A 17,500-nucleotide genomic window follows, 5' to 3' on the forward strand; every position below is an offset into this window, starting at 1 on the left:
CGAATGCAGAGAATAATTTTGCCACACCTTGTGTGTGTGTGTGACAATTATTGGTACTTTAACTTTAACCCCTTTTAAGGGGACGGGCAATATGCGCATTCATATAGTTAGGAGGAGCAAAAAAATTGTCTGGTTTGAGCCAGGATTCGCTGAGACCAATGACGGGCACAGGTTCGGTGGCCACGGATGAAGGTGAGCGTCCCGAACACTAATCAGAGGCAGGTGAGAGTAATCTGCCGTCATGGCAACTAAAACAACAAAATAGGGGTGCTGAAGGTAAAGTTTTGTTGTACTTGTGCAATGACAATAAAGACATATCCTATCCTATCCTGAAATGGGTCAACTGCAGGACACATTTCACCACACCCGGTGTATGTGTGACAATCATTGGTACTACTTCAACTTTAACTTTGTAACTGAGCTACTGTGTGGAACAATTTCCCTTGTGGATCAATAACGTCCGTCTAAGTCTAAGTCTAGTGTCTAATGATTAAAAATAAACAATCCTTTGTGCATATTAAAAAGTGAGTCACTGATTGCCAGAGAAAAGAGAACGCAGTGTGTCGACACTGTAGATTATGTAATCTACCCTCACAAAGTTTAGTCCTAACAGTTTCCAGACCTCAGCCTACTAAGCCCCTTGCTCCGGTACTTGGAGGCATCATTCCGTTACGCCCTTGGGAATAAGAGTGCTTTACAACGCGATGGCAGTAGCTGACACCCATAAACGAGCCAAGCTGTCTGATTCCCGACATTTTTCCGCAACTTTCACAGCCTCGTCTGTTGTGAAAAGTCTCTTAAAGCCAAACCGAGTGGACTTGGTCAATATTTGTTTATGGTCAACCAGAAGCTTCAGTAACGATTAACAGTCAAACACCACGCATCGATTTCCTCCCCACTTTATTGTCTGCGACGGGAGAGGAAGGGTGGCGGCTCTCAGAGAACAATACACGGTCCGATAAGCGTTATCACGGAAGCTGGGGACAGTTAAGAAGCCCAGCAGGGTGCCAGAAACGAAACAGCCTAATGGCATCCAATAAATCCTAATCTCAGACAGAAAGGATATTTGTTTTCCTTCCTGTTAGTATTTCACTTTTGTCCCAATGCGCAGGCTGTTATCTCGTTATAGATTTTAGTGCTTGGCACCTGTGTCAAATGCTCATAGTTTGGCGGCGTGTTGACTCAGAGCATTCCAACCCAAACGAGTGAAGGTCTGGGATGGGTTTGAGGGTGTATCGGACACCTCGGACGCATCCTTGCTCATCCATGCGGACTGGACACTGGCCGAGAGTCGGTGGGCGGCCGAGGGTGGAGTCGGCTCTCTTGGTTGCTTTTGTTGGGTCTGCTCCCGTCTCTGGCCATGCTCTCTTGGTTGCTTTGTTGGGTCTGCTCCTGTCTCTGGCCATGCTCTCTTGGTTGCTTTGTTGGGTCTGCTCCCGTCTCTAGCCATGCTCTCTTGGTTGCTTTGTTGGGTCTGCTCCTGTCTCTGGCCATGCTCTCTTGGTTGCTTTGTTGTGTCTGCTCCCGTCTCTGGCCATGCTCTCTTGGTTGCTTTCTTGGGTCTGCTTCCGTCTCTGGCCATGCTCTCTTGGTTGCTTTGTTGGGTCTGCTTCTGTCTCTGGCCATGCTCTCTTGGTTGCTTTGTTGGGCCTGCTCCCGTCTCTGGCCATGCTCTCTTGGTTGCTTTGTTGGGTCTGCTCCTGTCTCTGGTCATGCTCTCTTGGTTGCTTTGTTGGGTCTGCTCCTGTCTCTGGCCATGCTCTCTTGGTTGCTTTGTTGGGTCTGCTCCTGTCTCTGGCCATGCTCTCTTGGTTGCTTTATTGGGTCTGCTCCTGTCTCTGGCCATCCATGCTCTCTTGGTTGCTTTGTTGGGTCTGCTCCTGTCTCTGGCCATCCATGCTCTCTTGGTTGCTTTGTTGGGTCTGCTCCTGTCTCTGGCCATGCTCTCTTGGTTGCTTTGTTGGGTCTACTCCTGTCTCTGGCCATGCTCTCTTGGTTGCTTTGTTGGGTCTGCTCCTGTCTGGCCATGCTCTCTTGGTTGCTTTGTTGGGTCTGCTCCTGTCTCTGGACATGCTCATGTGTATACATATACATATATATGTACATATATCTATATATTGGGATCTTTTTAAGTTATTTTAAATCATGCAAGTGTGTAATAACCTGTGATTAATCATTAATAATCCAAATATAAATGTGACTGATCTGATTTGAAAAATAATAATTTCACACACACACACACACACACACACACACACACACACACACACACACACACACACACACACACACACACCACACACACACACACACACACACACACACACACACACACACACACATACATACACACACGCATACATATATATACATATGTGTGTTCATATATACATTTTAATATGGTACCTTTGTAAAAGATTGAAAAAATATATATTTGCATCCAATCACATATTTCTGAGTTAACTATCAACAAAATGTGATTAATCGCGATTAAACTTCTTAATCGCTTAACAACATATTTTTATTAATTTAACATTATTTCCTTTATCTGTACTGGTGAAAATACAGAAAATATTGTATAACCTGTGCAACTTGTGCATGCCAGGTCCACTGCCCATGGTCTCCAAAGGCACCCACGTCATCGTCCCCCTGGTGGACTACCTGGAAGATAAACGCTGGGGTGCCCGGATCGCAGAGCAAGACGGCAACAAGGTCAAGTTGTCCGTCCACTCTCCGGCCGACGCTGTGATTGGTCTTCACGGGCTGACGGTCACCACCGGCTCCCTGAAGGAGGAAACCCCCAATACTTACACCTCCAGCGAGAACATCATCATGCTCTTCAACCCCTGGTGCACAGGTAGGATGGCAAATTCAATGTTTGTTTTTGTTTTTATCGAATAGGAATCGCGATTAATTCAATAATCCAATTTTTTTTTTTTTTTTTTTTTTTATTTATTGTATTTTTTTTTTTTTTTTTTTTTTAACCCCCATAGGTAAATATTTTCGTTTTTGGAGCGTAATAGAACACATAGTGTTGCTCATTTTTATTGTAGACATTATATAAAAATATAATAAAATATAATAATAATATATACTTATATAGTACTTTATTATTATTATTTTGTTTTATTTATTTTTATTTAAAAAAATTTGAAAAATAATAATAATAAAGTACTATATAAGTATATATTATATTCTGTATATATAATATGTAAATATTACATATATGTTCTATTTTATATTGCTAAGTTGTCTTGCTTTCGCGTTGCAAGCGCAACAACAGATAGAGATCATCTACAAACTAAAAATAATTTTAAAAAAAACATTTTTTTTTCTATTTTTTTTTTCTATTTATTTTTATCGAATAGGAATCGCGATTAATTCAATAATCCACTTTTTTTTTTTCTTCTTTTTCTTTTTTTTTTACCCCCATAGGTAAATATTTTCGTTTTTGGAGCGTATTAGAACACTAATTTTTATTGTATATATTATATAAAAAATATAATCAAATATAATAATAATATATACTTATATAGTACATTATTATTATTGTTTTATTTTATTTATTTTGTATTTAAAATTAATAATAATAATAATGTACTATATAAGTATATATTATATTCTGTATATATAATATGTAAATATTACATATATGTTCTATTTTATATTGCTAAGTTGTCTTGCTTTCGCGTTGCAAGCGCAACAACAGCAGATAGAGATCATCTACAAACTAAAAATAATTAAAAACATTTTTTTTTTTTCTATTTTTTTTTTATCGAATAGGAATTGTGATAATTCAATAATCCACTTATTTTTTTTATTTTTTACCGCCATAGGTAAATATTTTAATTTTTGGACCGTATTAGAACACATAGTGGTGCTAATTTTTATTGTATATATTATACAAAAATATAATAAAATATAATAATAATATATACTTATATAGTACATTATTTTATTTTATTTTATTTATTTTTTTTTTAGAAAAAAATAAAAATAATAATAATAATGTACTATATAAGTATATATTATATACTGTATATATAATATGTAAATATTACATATATGTGTTATTGCTACTATGGTACATTTTTTGTCTACTTTATACCTTTTTGTTTTCGCCCTCTTTTTGTACTCTTGTGCCCTTTATCCTTTCCATCCTGACCCTTTCCATCCTTTGTAACTGAGCTACTGTGTGGAACAATTTCCCTTGTGGATCAATAACGTTCGTCTAAGTCTAAGTCTAGTGTCTAATGATTCAAAATAAACAATGCTTTGTGGTTTATTTAAAAAAGTGAGTCGCTGATTGCCGGAGAAAAGAGAATGCCGTGTGTCGACACTGTAGTTTATGTAACCTACCCTCACAAAGTTTAGTCCTAACAACTTCCAGACCTCAGCCTACTAAGCACCTCGCTCCGGTATGTGCAGGCTTCATTCCGCTACACCCTCGGGACTAAAAGTATTTTACATTGCAATGGACGATTGTTGGCACCTTTTCGATGGTTATTTATGGCGTTTTATGGTCCAAATAGACGCGATGGCTCCGTTTTTTCACGTTTATTTACAAATGATGGTAAATGGTGAATGGGTTAAACTTGTACCTTCAAGGTACTCACTTCCACATTCACCCGTTCACACACTGACCACGCAGGGCCCTAACCACCACCCATCAGGAGCAAGGGTGAAGTGTCTTTCTCAAGAACACAACAGACGGGACTAATTTGGCAGAAGCCGGGAATCGAACCGGGAACCTTCTGGCTGTTTTTTTGTGACCAACAAGTATGTGCTCCAATCACTCTATCACAAAAAAACAAGTGTACGTACACTTTTGACCACGACTGTATATGTGTATGTATATATATATATATATATATATATATATATATGTATATATATATATATATATATATATATATATATATATATATATATATATATATATATATATATATATATATATATATATATGTGTGTGTGTGTGTGTGTGTGTGTATATACGTGTGTCTATATATGTATGTATATATGTGCATATATGTATATGTGTGTGTATATATATGTGTATGTATATATGTGCATATATGTATATGTGTGTGTATATATATGTGTATCTATATATGTATATATATATGTATATGTGTGTATATATATGTCTATATATATATGTATGTGTCTAAATATGTATGTGTATAAATGTATATATGTTTATATACAGTATGTATGTATTTATTTATTTATATGCATATATGTATATATATATATATATATATATATATATATATATATATATATATATATATATATATATATGCATGTACGTATGTATATATGTATATATACAGTATGTATGTATTTATATTTAAATGCATCTATATATATATATGTATAAGTATATATATTTAAAATGTGTGTGTGTATATATATGTGTGTGTGTGTATATATGTGTGTGTGTCTATATATGTATGTATATATGTATATATATATATACTGTATATATGTGTCTATATATATATGTGTGTGAATATGTATGTGTATAAATGTAAATATGTCTGTATATATGTATATATACAGTATGTATTTATTTATATGCATGTATGTATATATGTGTATATATATATGCATGTATATATATATATATATATATATATATATATATATATATATATATATATATATATATATATATATATATGTGTGTATGTATGTATATATGTATATATACAGTATGTATGTATTTATATACTGTATATATGCATCTATGTATAAGTATATATATATATACTGCATATATATGTGTGTGTGTATATATATGTGTGTCTATATATGTATGTATACATGTATATACATATATATATATATGTGTGTATATATATATATATATATGTCTATGTATGTATGTGTATAAATGTATATATGTATATATACAGTATGCATGTATTTATTTGTATGCATGTATGTATATATGTATTTATATATATATGCATTTTTGTATATATGTATATGTGTGTGTATATATATATATATATATATATATATATATATATATATATATATATATATATATATATATATATATATATATATATATATATATATATATATATATATATATATATGTGTGTGTGTGTGTGTGTCATGGTTTCCTATACCAAGAATGAAGAAGGTAGCATGTTTTTGTTCAGGTAACAAATATTTCTTAATGATTACAAATCATCATTCCTACAGTGAACGCCCAAAACATTACAAGACACGAGGATAACGTGCCTCCACCCGACTTTAAGTCCCGCCCTCTTGAACGGGTTGACCGAACCCTCACCTCAGAGTTCTGGTCCACTCCTTATTCTCCCGTGCCGGTCTGGTTCTCCTCACATTCCACGAGTGTTGAATAAGCAGTGCAGAAGGCAAGAATCACGATAAGATGTCAAGTCTTTTTTTTTGTTACTACACGCCCTGCGCAACTTCCTCTCTTTCTCCTGGTTGTCCCTCATGACGGGACCCCTCTTCCTTCCACATTTTGTTTCCCCTCATAAACATCTTCATTTTGGTTTATTGTGCATTTCCTGGCCTTATGATTCTCCCGTTCTTAGCGAAAATAAAACACATTCTTGAGAGATCTAGTCCCTGGCGAGGTGACCAAAAAAATAAAAAATAAAAGGAAGTGACTATTATGACTTTTTGTATGATGAAGGACAAACTTGAGGGTGAAAAGCAGTTTGAATTTTTTTTTTTTTTTTTTTTTTAAAGACATTCTTTGGGGATCTAGTCCCTGGCGAGGTGACTGGACTGTGGATTTTCAGGGCCTCTTTCACAGTAAAAAAAATAAAAAAATAAAATGAATAAATTTAAAAAATGTAAAAATAAATAAAAAAATAAAAGGAAGTGACTATTATGACTTTTTTTTATGATGAAGGACAAACTTTTGAGGGTGAAAAGCAGTTCGAATTTATTTTATTTTATTATTATTTTTTTAAGACATTCTTGAGGGATCTAGTCCCTGGTGAGGTGACTGGACCGTGGATTTTCAGGGCCTTTTCACAGAAAAAGAGGAAAAAAAAAAAAAAAGTAAATGACTACTATGACTTTTTGTATGATGAAGGACAAACTTTTGAGGGTGAAAAGCTGTTAGAATTTATTTTATTTTTTTTAAGACATTCTTGAGGGATCTAGTCCCTGGCGACGTGACCGGACTGTGGATTTTCAGGGCCTCTTTCACAGTAAAAAAAATAAAAAAATAAAATGAATAAATTTAAAAAATTTAAAAATAAAAGGAAGTGACTATTATGAATTTTTTGTATGATGAAGGACAAACTTTTGAGGGTGAAAAGCAGTTCGAATTTTTTTATTTTATTTTTATTTTTTTTAAAGACATTCTTCAGGGATCTAGTCCCTGGCGAGGTGACTGGACCGTGGATTTTCAGGGCCTTTTCACAGAAAAAGAGAGAGAAAAAAAAAAAGTAAATGACTACTATGACTTTTTGTATGATGAAGGACAAACTTTTGAGGGTGAAAAGCAGTTAGAATTTATTTTTTATTTTTTTATTTTTTTTAAGACATTCTTGAGGGATCTAGTCCCTGGCGAGGTGACCGGACCGTGGATTTTCAGGGCCTCTTTCACAGTAAAAAATAAATAAAGAAAGAAAGAAAGAAAGAAAGAAAAAGAAAAAAAAAAAGGAGTGACTACTATGACTTTTTTGTATGATGAAGGACAAACTTTTGAGGGTGAAAAGCAGTTAGAATTTTTTTTTTTTTTTTTTAAAGACATTCTTCAGGGATCTAGTCCCTGGCGAGGTGACTGGACCGTGGATTTTCAGGGCCTTTTCACAGAAAAAGAGGAAAAGAAAAAAAAAAGTAAATGACTACTATGACTTTTTGTATGCTGAAGGACAAACTTTTGCGGGTGAAAAGCAGTTAGAATTTATTTTATTTTTTTTTATTTTTTTTTAAGACATTCTTGAGGGATCTAGTCCCTGGCGACGTGACCGGACCGTGGATTTTCAGGGCCTCTTTCACAGTAAAAAATAAATAAATAAATTTTAAAAAAGAAAAGGAAGTGACTACTATGACTTTTTTGTATGATGAAGGACAAACTTTTGAGGGTGAAAAGCAGTTAGAATTTTTTTAAATTTATTTATTTATTTATTTTTAAAGACATTCTTGAGGGACTATTAATTTTTACATTCTTGAGGGATCTAGTCCCTGGCGAGGTGACCGGACCGTGGATTTTCAGGGCCTCTTTCACAGTAAAAAAAATAAAAAAAATAAAATGAATACATTTTTAAAAATTAAAAATGAATTAAAAAAATAAAAGGAAGTGACTATTATGACTTTTTTGTATGATGAAGGACAAACTTTTGAGGGTGAAAAGCAGTTAGAATTTTTTTTTTTTTTTTTTTTTTTTTTTTTTAAAGACATTCTTCAGGGATCTAGTCCCTGGCGAGGTGACTGGACTGTGGATTTTCAGGGCCTTTTCACAGAAAAAGAGAGAAAAAAAAAAAAGTAAATGACTACTATGACTTTTTGTATGATGAAGGACAAACTTTTGAGGGTGAAAAGCAGTTAGAATTTATTTTATTTTATTATTATTTTTTTAAGACATTCTTGAGGGATCTAGTCCCTGGCGACGTGACCGGACCGTGGATTTTCTGGGCCTCTTTCACAGTAAAAAAAAATTTTAAATTAAATGAATAAATTTAAAAAATTTAAAAATAAAAGGAAGTGACTATTATGAATTTTTGTATGATGAAGGACAAACTTTTGAGGGTGAAAAGCAGTTAGAATACTTTTTTTTATTTTTTTTAAAGACATTCTTGAGGGATCTAGTCCCTGGCGAGGTGACTGGACCGTGGATTTTCAGGGCCTCTTTCACAGTAAAAAAAATAAAAAAATAAAATTAATAAATTTAAAAAATAAAAAAATAAATTAAAAAATAAAAGGAAGTGACTATTATGACTTTTTTGTATGATGAAGGACAAACTTTTGCGGGTGAAAAGCGGTTAGAAACTTTTTTTTTTCCCCTTTTCAGACGACGCTGTGTTCCTGGACGAGGAGGAGGAGAGGAAGGAGTACGTGTTGAACGACATCGGGCAAATTTATTACGGAACTGAGAAGCAAATCGGTTCTCGCACGTGGAACTTTGGCCAGGTAGGAACTGACCTGAGCTCTCGTTGGAGGGATTTTTTTAAACGGTGCAATTTGCATGACTTTAGCTATTAGGCTTTTGGGGGTTTTTTGCCCACATTTAAAGGTAAACTGCACTTTTTTGAATCATTATGAGAGACAATAACACATCTTGTTTTTTAAGGATTTTAAAGATGATTAAAAACGCTTGCAAGATGCTTCATAACTCTACGTTTTATATACTTCCTGCAAGTATATATATAATGTAGTAACAGACACCTTCATAACAATATGTAATATGTACAATATACACACTGCAAGTATATATATAATGTAGTAACAGACACCTTCATAACAATATGTAATATGTACAATATACACACTGCAAGTATATATATAATGTAGTAACAGACACCTTCATAACAATATGTAATATGTACAATATACACACTGCAAGTATATATATAATGTAGTAACAGACACCTTCATAACGATATGTAATATGTACAATATACACACTGCTAGTATATATATAATGTAGTGACAGACACCTTCATAACGATATGTAATATGTACAATATACACACTGCTAGTATATATATAATGTAGTGACAGACACCTTCATAACAATATGTAATATGTACAATATACACACTGCAAGTATATATATAATGTAGTAACAGACACCTTCAAAACAATATGTAATATGTACAATATACACACTGCAAGTATATATATAATGTAGTAACAGACACCTTCATAACAATATGTAATATGTACAATATACACACTGCAAGTATATATATAATGTAGTAACAGACACCTTCATAACGATATGTAATATGTACAATATACACACTGCAAGTATATATATAATGTAGTAACAGACACCTTCATAACAATATGTAATATGTACAATATACACACTGCGAGTATATATATAATGTAGTAACAGACACCTTCATAACAATATGTACAATATACACACTGCAAGTATATATATATAATGTAGTAACAGACACCTTCATAACAATATGTAATATGTACAATATACACACTGCAAGTATATATATAATGTAGTAAAAGACACCTTCATAACAATATGTAATATGTACAATATACACACTGCAAGTATATATATAATGTAGTAACAGACACCTTCAAAACAATATGTAATATGTACAATATACACACTGCAAGTATATATATAATGTAGTAACAGACACCTTCATAACAATATGTAATATGTACAATATACACACTGCAAGTATATATATAATGTAGTAACAGACACCTTCATAACGATATGTAATATGTACAATATACACACTGCAAGTATATATATAATGTAGTAACAGACACCTTCATAACAATATGTAATATGTACAATATACACACTGCGAGTATATATATAATGTAGTAACAGACACCTTCATAACAATATGTACAATATACACACTGCAAGTATATATATATAATGTAGTAACAGACACCTTCATAACAATATGTAATATGTACAATATACACACTGCAAGTATATATATAATGTAGTAAAAGACACCTTCATAACAATATGTAATATGTACAATATACACACTGCAAGTATATATATAATGTAGTAACAGACACCTTCATAACAATATGTAATATGTACAACATACACACTGCAAGTATATATATAATGTAGTAACAGACACCTTCATAACAATATGTAATATGTACAATATACACACTGCAAGTATATATATAATGTAGTAACAGACACCTTCATAACAATATGTAATATGTACAACATACACACTGCAAGTATATATATAATGTAGTAACAGACACCTTCATAACAATATATAATATGTACAATATACACACTGCAACTATATACATAATGTAGTAACAAACACCTTCATAACAATATGTAATATGTACAATATACACACTGCAAGTATATATATAATGTAGTAACAGACACCTTCATAACAATATGTAATATGTACAACATGCACACTGCAAGTATATATATAATGTAGTAACAGACACCTTCATAACAATATGTAATATGTACAACATACACACTGCAAGTATATATATATATAATGTAGTAACAGACACCTTCATAACAATATGTAATATGTACAACATACACACTGCAAGTATATATATAATGTAGTAACAGACACCTTCATAACAATATGTAATATGTACAACATACACACTGCAAGTATATATATAATGTAGTAACAGACACCTTCATAACAATATGTAATATGTACAACATACACACTGCAAGTATATATATAATGTAGTAACAGACACCTTCATAACAATATGTAATATGTACAACATACACACTGCAATATATATATAATGTAGTAACAGACACCTTCATAACAATATGTAATATGTACAACATGCACACTGCAAGTATATATATAATGTAGTAACAGACACCTTCATAACAATATGTAATATGTACAACATACACACTGCAAGTATATATATATAATGTAGTAACAGACACCTTCATAACAATATGTAATATGTACAACATACACACTGCAAGTATATATATAATGTAGTAACAGACACCTTCATAACAATATGTAATATGTACAATATACACACTGCAAGTATATATATAATGTAGTAACAGACACCTTCATAACAATATGTAATATGTACAACATACACACTGCAAGTATATATATAATGTAGTAACAGACACCTTCATAACAATATGTAATATGTACAACATACACACTGCAAGTATATATATAATGTAGTAACAGACACCTTCATAACAATATGTAATATGTACAAAATACACACTGCAAGTATATATATAATGTAGTAACAGACACCTTCATAAAAATATGTAATATGTACAACATACACACTGCAATATATATAATTGTTTTAGGGCTCGGTGGGTCACCAATAAGCTGCCGTTTTGGCATCGTGGAAGTTTTCTATAGATTGATGTAGATGGATAGATGGACTTATGGCTGGACAAACAGACTTCTTCACATGTTGCAGTTTCAAGAAGGGATTCTGGAAGCATGTCTGTTCATTCTGGAGAAAAGTGACATCCCTCCATCTGGCCGGGGGGATCCCATCAACGTGGTCAGGGTCCTATCGGCCATGGTAAGTGTTTCTAACACATGAAAAACCCCACGATGACTGGACCGCATCTCACTGGCACCTTGTGGTTTCTCAGATAAACGCCCAGGACGACTTCGGGGTCCTGATCGGAAACTGGTCTGGGAACTACTCCCTCGGAGTGTCCCCAGCTGCCTGGAGCAGTAGTGTGGAGATCCTGAGGAAATACCACTCCTCCCACGGAACGCCCGTGCCGTACGGCCAGTGCTGGGTCTTCTCGGGGGTCACTACATCAGGTGATTGTGCCAGCAAATACGGGTGCAAAGTGAGAGGACGTATTTCACGCCGAGTGACGGTTATTACCTCGGTAGGGTACAAGTGCAGGGTTCTTTGCCAGTTGTGGAATTTTGGACATATTTAAAGTTGGACACGGTTTGGAATACATTTACAAGGTGCCAGCTGACCTTAGCACAGATAGCAGACCATAACTCAAAGACACCCTGACTCCCTCTCATTGGCATTCCTGTCATGGTCCCTACTTTTATCCCTCATGCAGCCACAGTTGTCACTTCATAAAGTTCACTACATTGAAAGAAATATCTGGACACACAGATTTACAGTCCTGGTCAAAAGTTTACATACATCATGTCATGGCTGTCTTGAGTTTTCAATGAATTCTACAACTCTTATTTTTTTGTGATAGACTGATTAGTCGGGACTTTGGGAAGGCCATTCGAAAAACCTTCCTTCTAGCCTTGTGTAGCCATTCCTTTACCACTTTTGAGGTGTGTTTGGGGTCATTGTCCTGTTGGAACACCCAACTGTGCCCCAGACCCATTTCTCCGGGCTGATTATATCAGGTTGATTTGTAGAATTTGGAGGTAATCCTCCTTTTTTCACTGTCCCATTTACTCTCTGTAAAGCACCAGTTCCATTGGCAGCAAAACAGGCCCAGAACATAACACTACCACCACCATGCTTGACGGTAGGGCATGGTGTTCTTGGGATTAAAGGCCTCACCTTTTCTCCTCCAAACATATTGCTGGGTATTGTGGCCAAACAGTTTCATCCGACCACAGAAGTTTCCTCCAGAAGGTCCATGAGATCAGCAGCAAACTTTAGTCGAGCCTTAAGGTGTCCCTTTTGGACCAAAGATAAGACCTCCTGGAGGAAAGTTCCGTGGTCTTCAGGACAAGCTAAAATCATCAGCCCCGGAGGTTGGGTCTTGGGCGCGGTTGGGTGTTCCAACGGGACAATGACCCCAAACACACGGCAAAAGTGGTAAAGGAAAGGTTTTAGAACGGCCTTCCCAAAAGTCCTGACTTAAACGTGTGGACAATGCTGAAGAAACAAGTCCGTGTAGACCCATAATAAATTCATAAAAGAAGCAAACTTCATGACGGTTTTTTTGTGACCAACAAGTATGTGCTCCAATCACTCCATCACAAAAAAATAAGAGTTGTAGAAATGATTGGAAACTCAAGACAGCCATGACATGATGTTCTTTACAAGTGCATGTAACTTTTGACCAGGACTGTAGAAATCAGTTGACAACATGGTTATGGTTATTTCATTGACGTCTATGTTTGCAGTGCTCCGCTGTCTTGGCATACCGACTCGCAGCGTGACCAACTTCCAGTCCGCCCACGACACTGACGTGTCCCTCACAAACGACGTGTATTTCGATGAGGACTTGGAGCCAATCGACTACCTCAACAGCGATTCTATCTGGTAAGTTGTGCAAAGACAACCTGTTGGTGTAAAAATGGCCCGATGCAGAGTAACCCCGATGGGAATTCACTGTGTATTTATAACCGCTCTGAGCAGCAGCCCCCCTCCTTGAAGCGTGCAGATGTCATACCCCGCTAATTAGCCGCACCGGTTCACAAGGATGCTTTTTGTGCAACTGGTGTCATTTGAGGCAACCAGCTTTCGCGAAACCTTGAACTCATCAAAGAGGTTTGAAAACAGATGAACAGTTTTTGATCGCAGCCGAGTGTGAAGCGACTGGTGTGAGAATCAGCACTTACAAGTCCAAGTCCATGGTTCTCGCCCGAAAAAGGGTGGATTGCCATCTCCGGGTTGGAGAGGAGACCCTGCCCCATGTGGAGGAGTTCCAGTACCTTGGAGTCTTGTTCACGAGTGAGGGAAGAGTGGATGGTGAGATCGACAGGGCGGACTGGTGCGGCGTCTTCAGTAATGCGGATGCTGTATCGATCCGTTGTGGTGAAGAAGGAGATGAGCTGGAAGGCAAAGCTCTCAATTTACCGGTCGATCCACGTTCCCATCTTTACCTACGGTCATGAGCTTTGGGTTATGACCGAAAGGACAAGCGGCCGAAATGAGTTTCCGCCACGCTGCCCCCGCGACCCAACCTTGGATAAGCGGAAGATGGATGGTTGGATAGTTTTTGATCATGCAGCAATGCCTCCTTCACATTCACGCTCGGGTTAACTGGTAATCAGTGCATGGAAGAAACCACCTTCTTGCGTCATGTGAGACGCTCATCAAGATAAGCGTTACGGAAAGTGGGTAAATGGATGAACATAGGTTCCGTGTATTTGTCCGTAGGAATTTCCATGTCTGGAATGACTGCTGGATGGCCAGGCCCGACTTGCCCGACGGTCACGGGGGTTGGCAAGCTATTGACTCCACTCCCCAGGAGACGAGCCAGGGTACCTTTCGCTGCGGCCCCGCCTCCATCACGGCCATTCGCTCTGGCCAGGTCTACCTCAAACACGACACGCCCTTCGTCTTTGCAGAGGTGGGTTGCGCGTCAGTGGATTTGTGCACGTTATCTGCACCACACCTGTTCTCTGATGTTGGAATGCGACTCACCGACCAGGTCAACAGTGATAAGATCTTCTGGCAAAGGAATTCCGATGGTACGTTCACGCAGTTCCGCAGTGAAAAGAAGGCTGTGGGTCACTGCATCAGCACTAAAGCAGTCGGTTCCGATGAACGGGCGGACATCACTCATCTGTACAAGCATCAGGAAGGTACCATTGATGTATTTTGAGTAGTTCGACCCAGGACTGGCGATTAAGTCTGACAACCTCAACACTAGTATTGAAAAGATGGTAACTCTATAACAATCCGACATTCTGACTGTCACTTTTTTTAAGGTTCTGAGGAGGAGCGCATTGCCGTAGAGACTGCCAGTCGTTACGGCAGTAAGCCAGACGTCTACACTCCTGCTACGGCCGAGGATGTCAGTCTGGAGGTGAGGATGGAAGGCGAGGGGCCGAGGATGGGGGCCGATGCCCACCTGAGCCTCCTGGTGAAGAACCTGAGCTCAGAGCCCCGTCGGACCACACTGCACAGCCAGGTGGCCGTCATGTACTACACGGGTGTTGTGAAGGGCACCATCAAGAAGGAGCAGCTGCCCGTGGAGCTTCTGCCAAATGAAGGTAGGTGTCCAAAGTAGCTTAGCATATACTGATGAACATTGCATTGGGTTTTGCATATTTATTGTACACGATGTATCAAAGTATGTATCCGGTATGCAGTCCTCGGTTGAACGCTAAGGTAGGGATGTCCAAACTACGGCCCGTGAGGAATCTTACCCACAGGGAGATTACAGTCATTTTATTAGTCTGACAACTTTGTTGCTGCTATTATGTTGACATCTAGTGTACAACGTGAGTATATCTGGTCAATGACCTTTACATATGCTCTGATTGGATAAATGCATAGCATTGCCTTATATGAACCAATGCAAACAACCTTCCCTAGTCATGAACAAAATAACTAAATAAATAAATACAAAATTCCAACCAACATAAAAAGCCAACACACATGGTCACACATAATACCAACCTGCTCAATAAACTTTGAAAATATATATTTTTTTAAAACGTCCAGCACCATCAAAAATTCTAAATGACAAACTAGCGGTATGAGGCGATCCTTCATCGGCTTGTGTCCCGGTAGTGCCTTTACTTACTAAAAGTCCGCTGTTGCATCTCCCTCGATCCCATCACAATTAAAGACTTGCTGTGGCACAAAGGCCCCTTTGCTGATAAACTTCTCAAACTGAAGGGGCCGCAAGCCGGAAGCTAACAAGCTAAACCGCTAGCAACCCGAAACGATACAGTTTGGACACATTTGAAGTGTTTCTGCTCACACAAAGTGATCTCTAAGACGGACTGAACACCTCTGACCATTGTGGAAATAAACACGTCAAGGAATGCCTTTATCAATATTTTGATTGACATTGTCGGAAAGATGTACGATCAGTGTCAGAGCTTGGTCCGCATTGCCGGCAGTAAGTCGGACCCGTTTCCAGTGAGGGTTGGACTCCGCCAAGGCTGCCCTTTGTCACCCATTCTGTTCATAACTTTTATGGACAGAATTTCTAGGCGCAGTCAGGGCGTTGAGGGGATCCGGTTTGGTGGCTGCAGGATTAGGTCTCTGCTTTTTGCAGATGATGTGGTCCTGATGGCTTCGTCTGGCCAGGATCTTCAGCTCTCACTGGATCGGTTCGCAGCCGAGTGTGAAGTGACTGGGATGGGAATCAGCACCTCGCCCGGAAAAGGGTGGAGTGCCATCTCCGGGTTGGGGAGGAGACCCTGCCCCAAGTGGAGGAGTTCAAGTACCTCGGAGTCTTGTTCACGAGTGAGGGAAGAGTGGATCTTGAGATCGACAGGCGGATCGGTGCGGCGTCTTCAGTAATGCGGACGCTGTATCGATCCGTTGTGGTGAAGAAGGAGCTGAGCCGGAAGGCAAAGCTCTAAATTTACCGGTCAATCTACATTCCCATCCTCACCTATGGTCATGAGCTTTGGGTTATGACCGAAAGGACAAGATCACGGGTACAAGCGGCCCAGATGAGTTTCCTCCGCCAGGGGGCGGGTCTCTCCCTTAGAGATAGGGTGAGAAGCTCTGTCATCCGGGAGGAGCTCAAAGTAAAGCCGCTTCTCGTTCGGGCATCTTTTCAGGATGCCACCCGAAAGGGAGGTGTTTAGGGCACGTCCGACCAGTAGGAGGCCACGGGGAAGACCCAGGACACGTTGGGAAGACTATGTCTCCCGGCTGGCCTGGGAACGCCTCGGGATCCCCCGGGAGGAGCTGGACGAAATGGCTGGGGGGGATGTCAGAAAGATGTTCTTACCGTTGTGGTGGGCGGTCCCAGGGGGTGTTAAACAAGCGGTAGGTAGACTGAGAGGTGTTCCCGGCAGCTCTCGTACAATTTTTTTTTATTAGGTTGTGAAAGTGCACCGAATGAACTGCGCGTGTATTTTATTGCTGCAATTCAATCTTTCCACTGGAGAACGGCTTTGAGAATGTC

At 37.6% G+C, this 17,500-nt stretch overlaps 1 protein-coding gene across 1 annotated transcript in view; it reads left to right on the forward strand.

Annotated features, from left to right (window-relative positions):
• The window catches only part of tgm1l1 (transglutaminase 1 like 1), a 45,850-nt gene that overhangs the window by 23,218 nt on the left and 5,132 nt on the right, over positions 1–17,500 (forward strand). The window contains exons 4-11 of the mRNA XM_062070425.1: positions 2,606–2,857; positions 9,020–9,138; positions 12,148–12,255; positions 12,329–12,506; positions 13,803–13,941; positions 14,782–14,974; positions 15,056–15,209; positions 15,336–15,620. Of these exons, the coding sequence (XP_061926409.1) occupies positions 2,606–2,857; positions 9,020–9,138; positions 12,148–12,255; positions 12,329–12,506; positions 13,803–13,941; positions 14,782–14,974; positions 15,056–15,209; positions 15,336–15,620 (1,428 nt within the window). The remainder of the gene's footprint in view (positions 1–2,605; positions 2,858–9,019; positions 9,139–12,147; positions 12,256–12,328; positions 12,507–13,802; positions 13,942–14,781; positions 14,975–15,055; positions 15,210–15,335; positions 15,621–17,500) is intronic.

This window comes from Entelurus aequoreus, linkage group LG14 (genome assembly GCF_033978785.1).
Source record: "Entelurus aequoreus isolate RoL-2023_Sb linkage group LG14, RoL_Eaeq_v1.1, whole genome shotgun sequence".
Taxonomy (NCBI): domain Eukaryota; kingdom Metazoa; phylum Chordata; class Actinopteri; order Syngnathiformes; family Syngnathidae; genus Entelurus; species Entelurus aequoreus.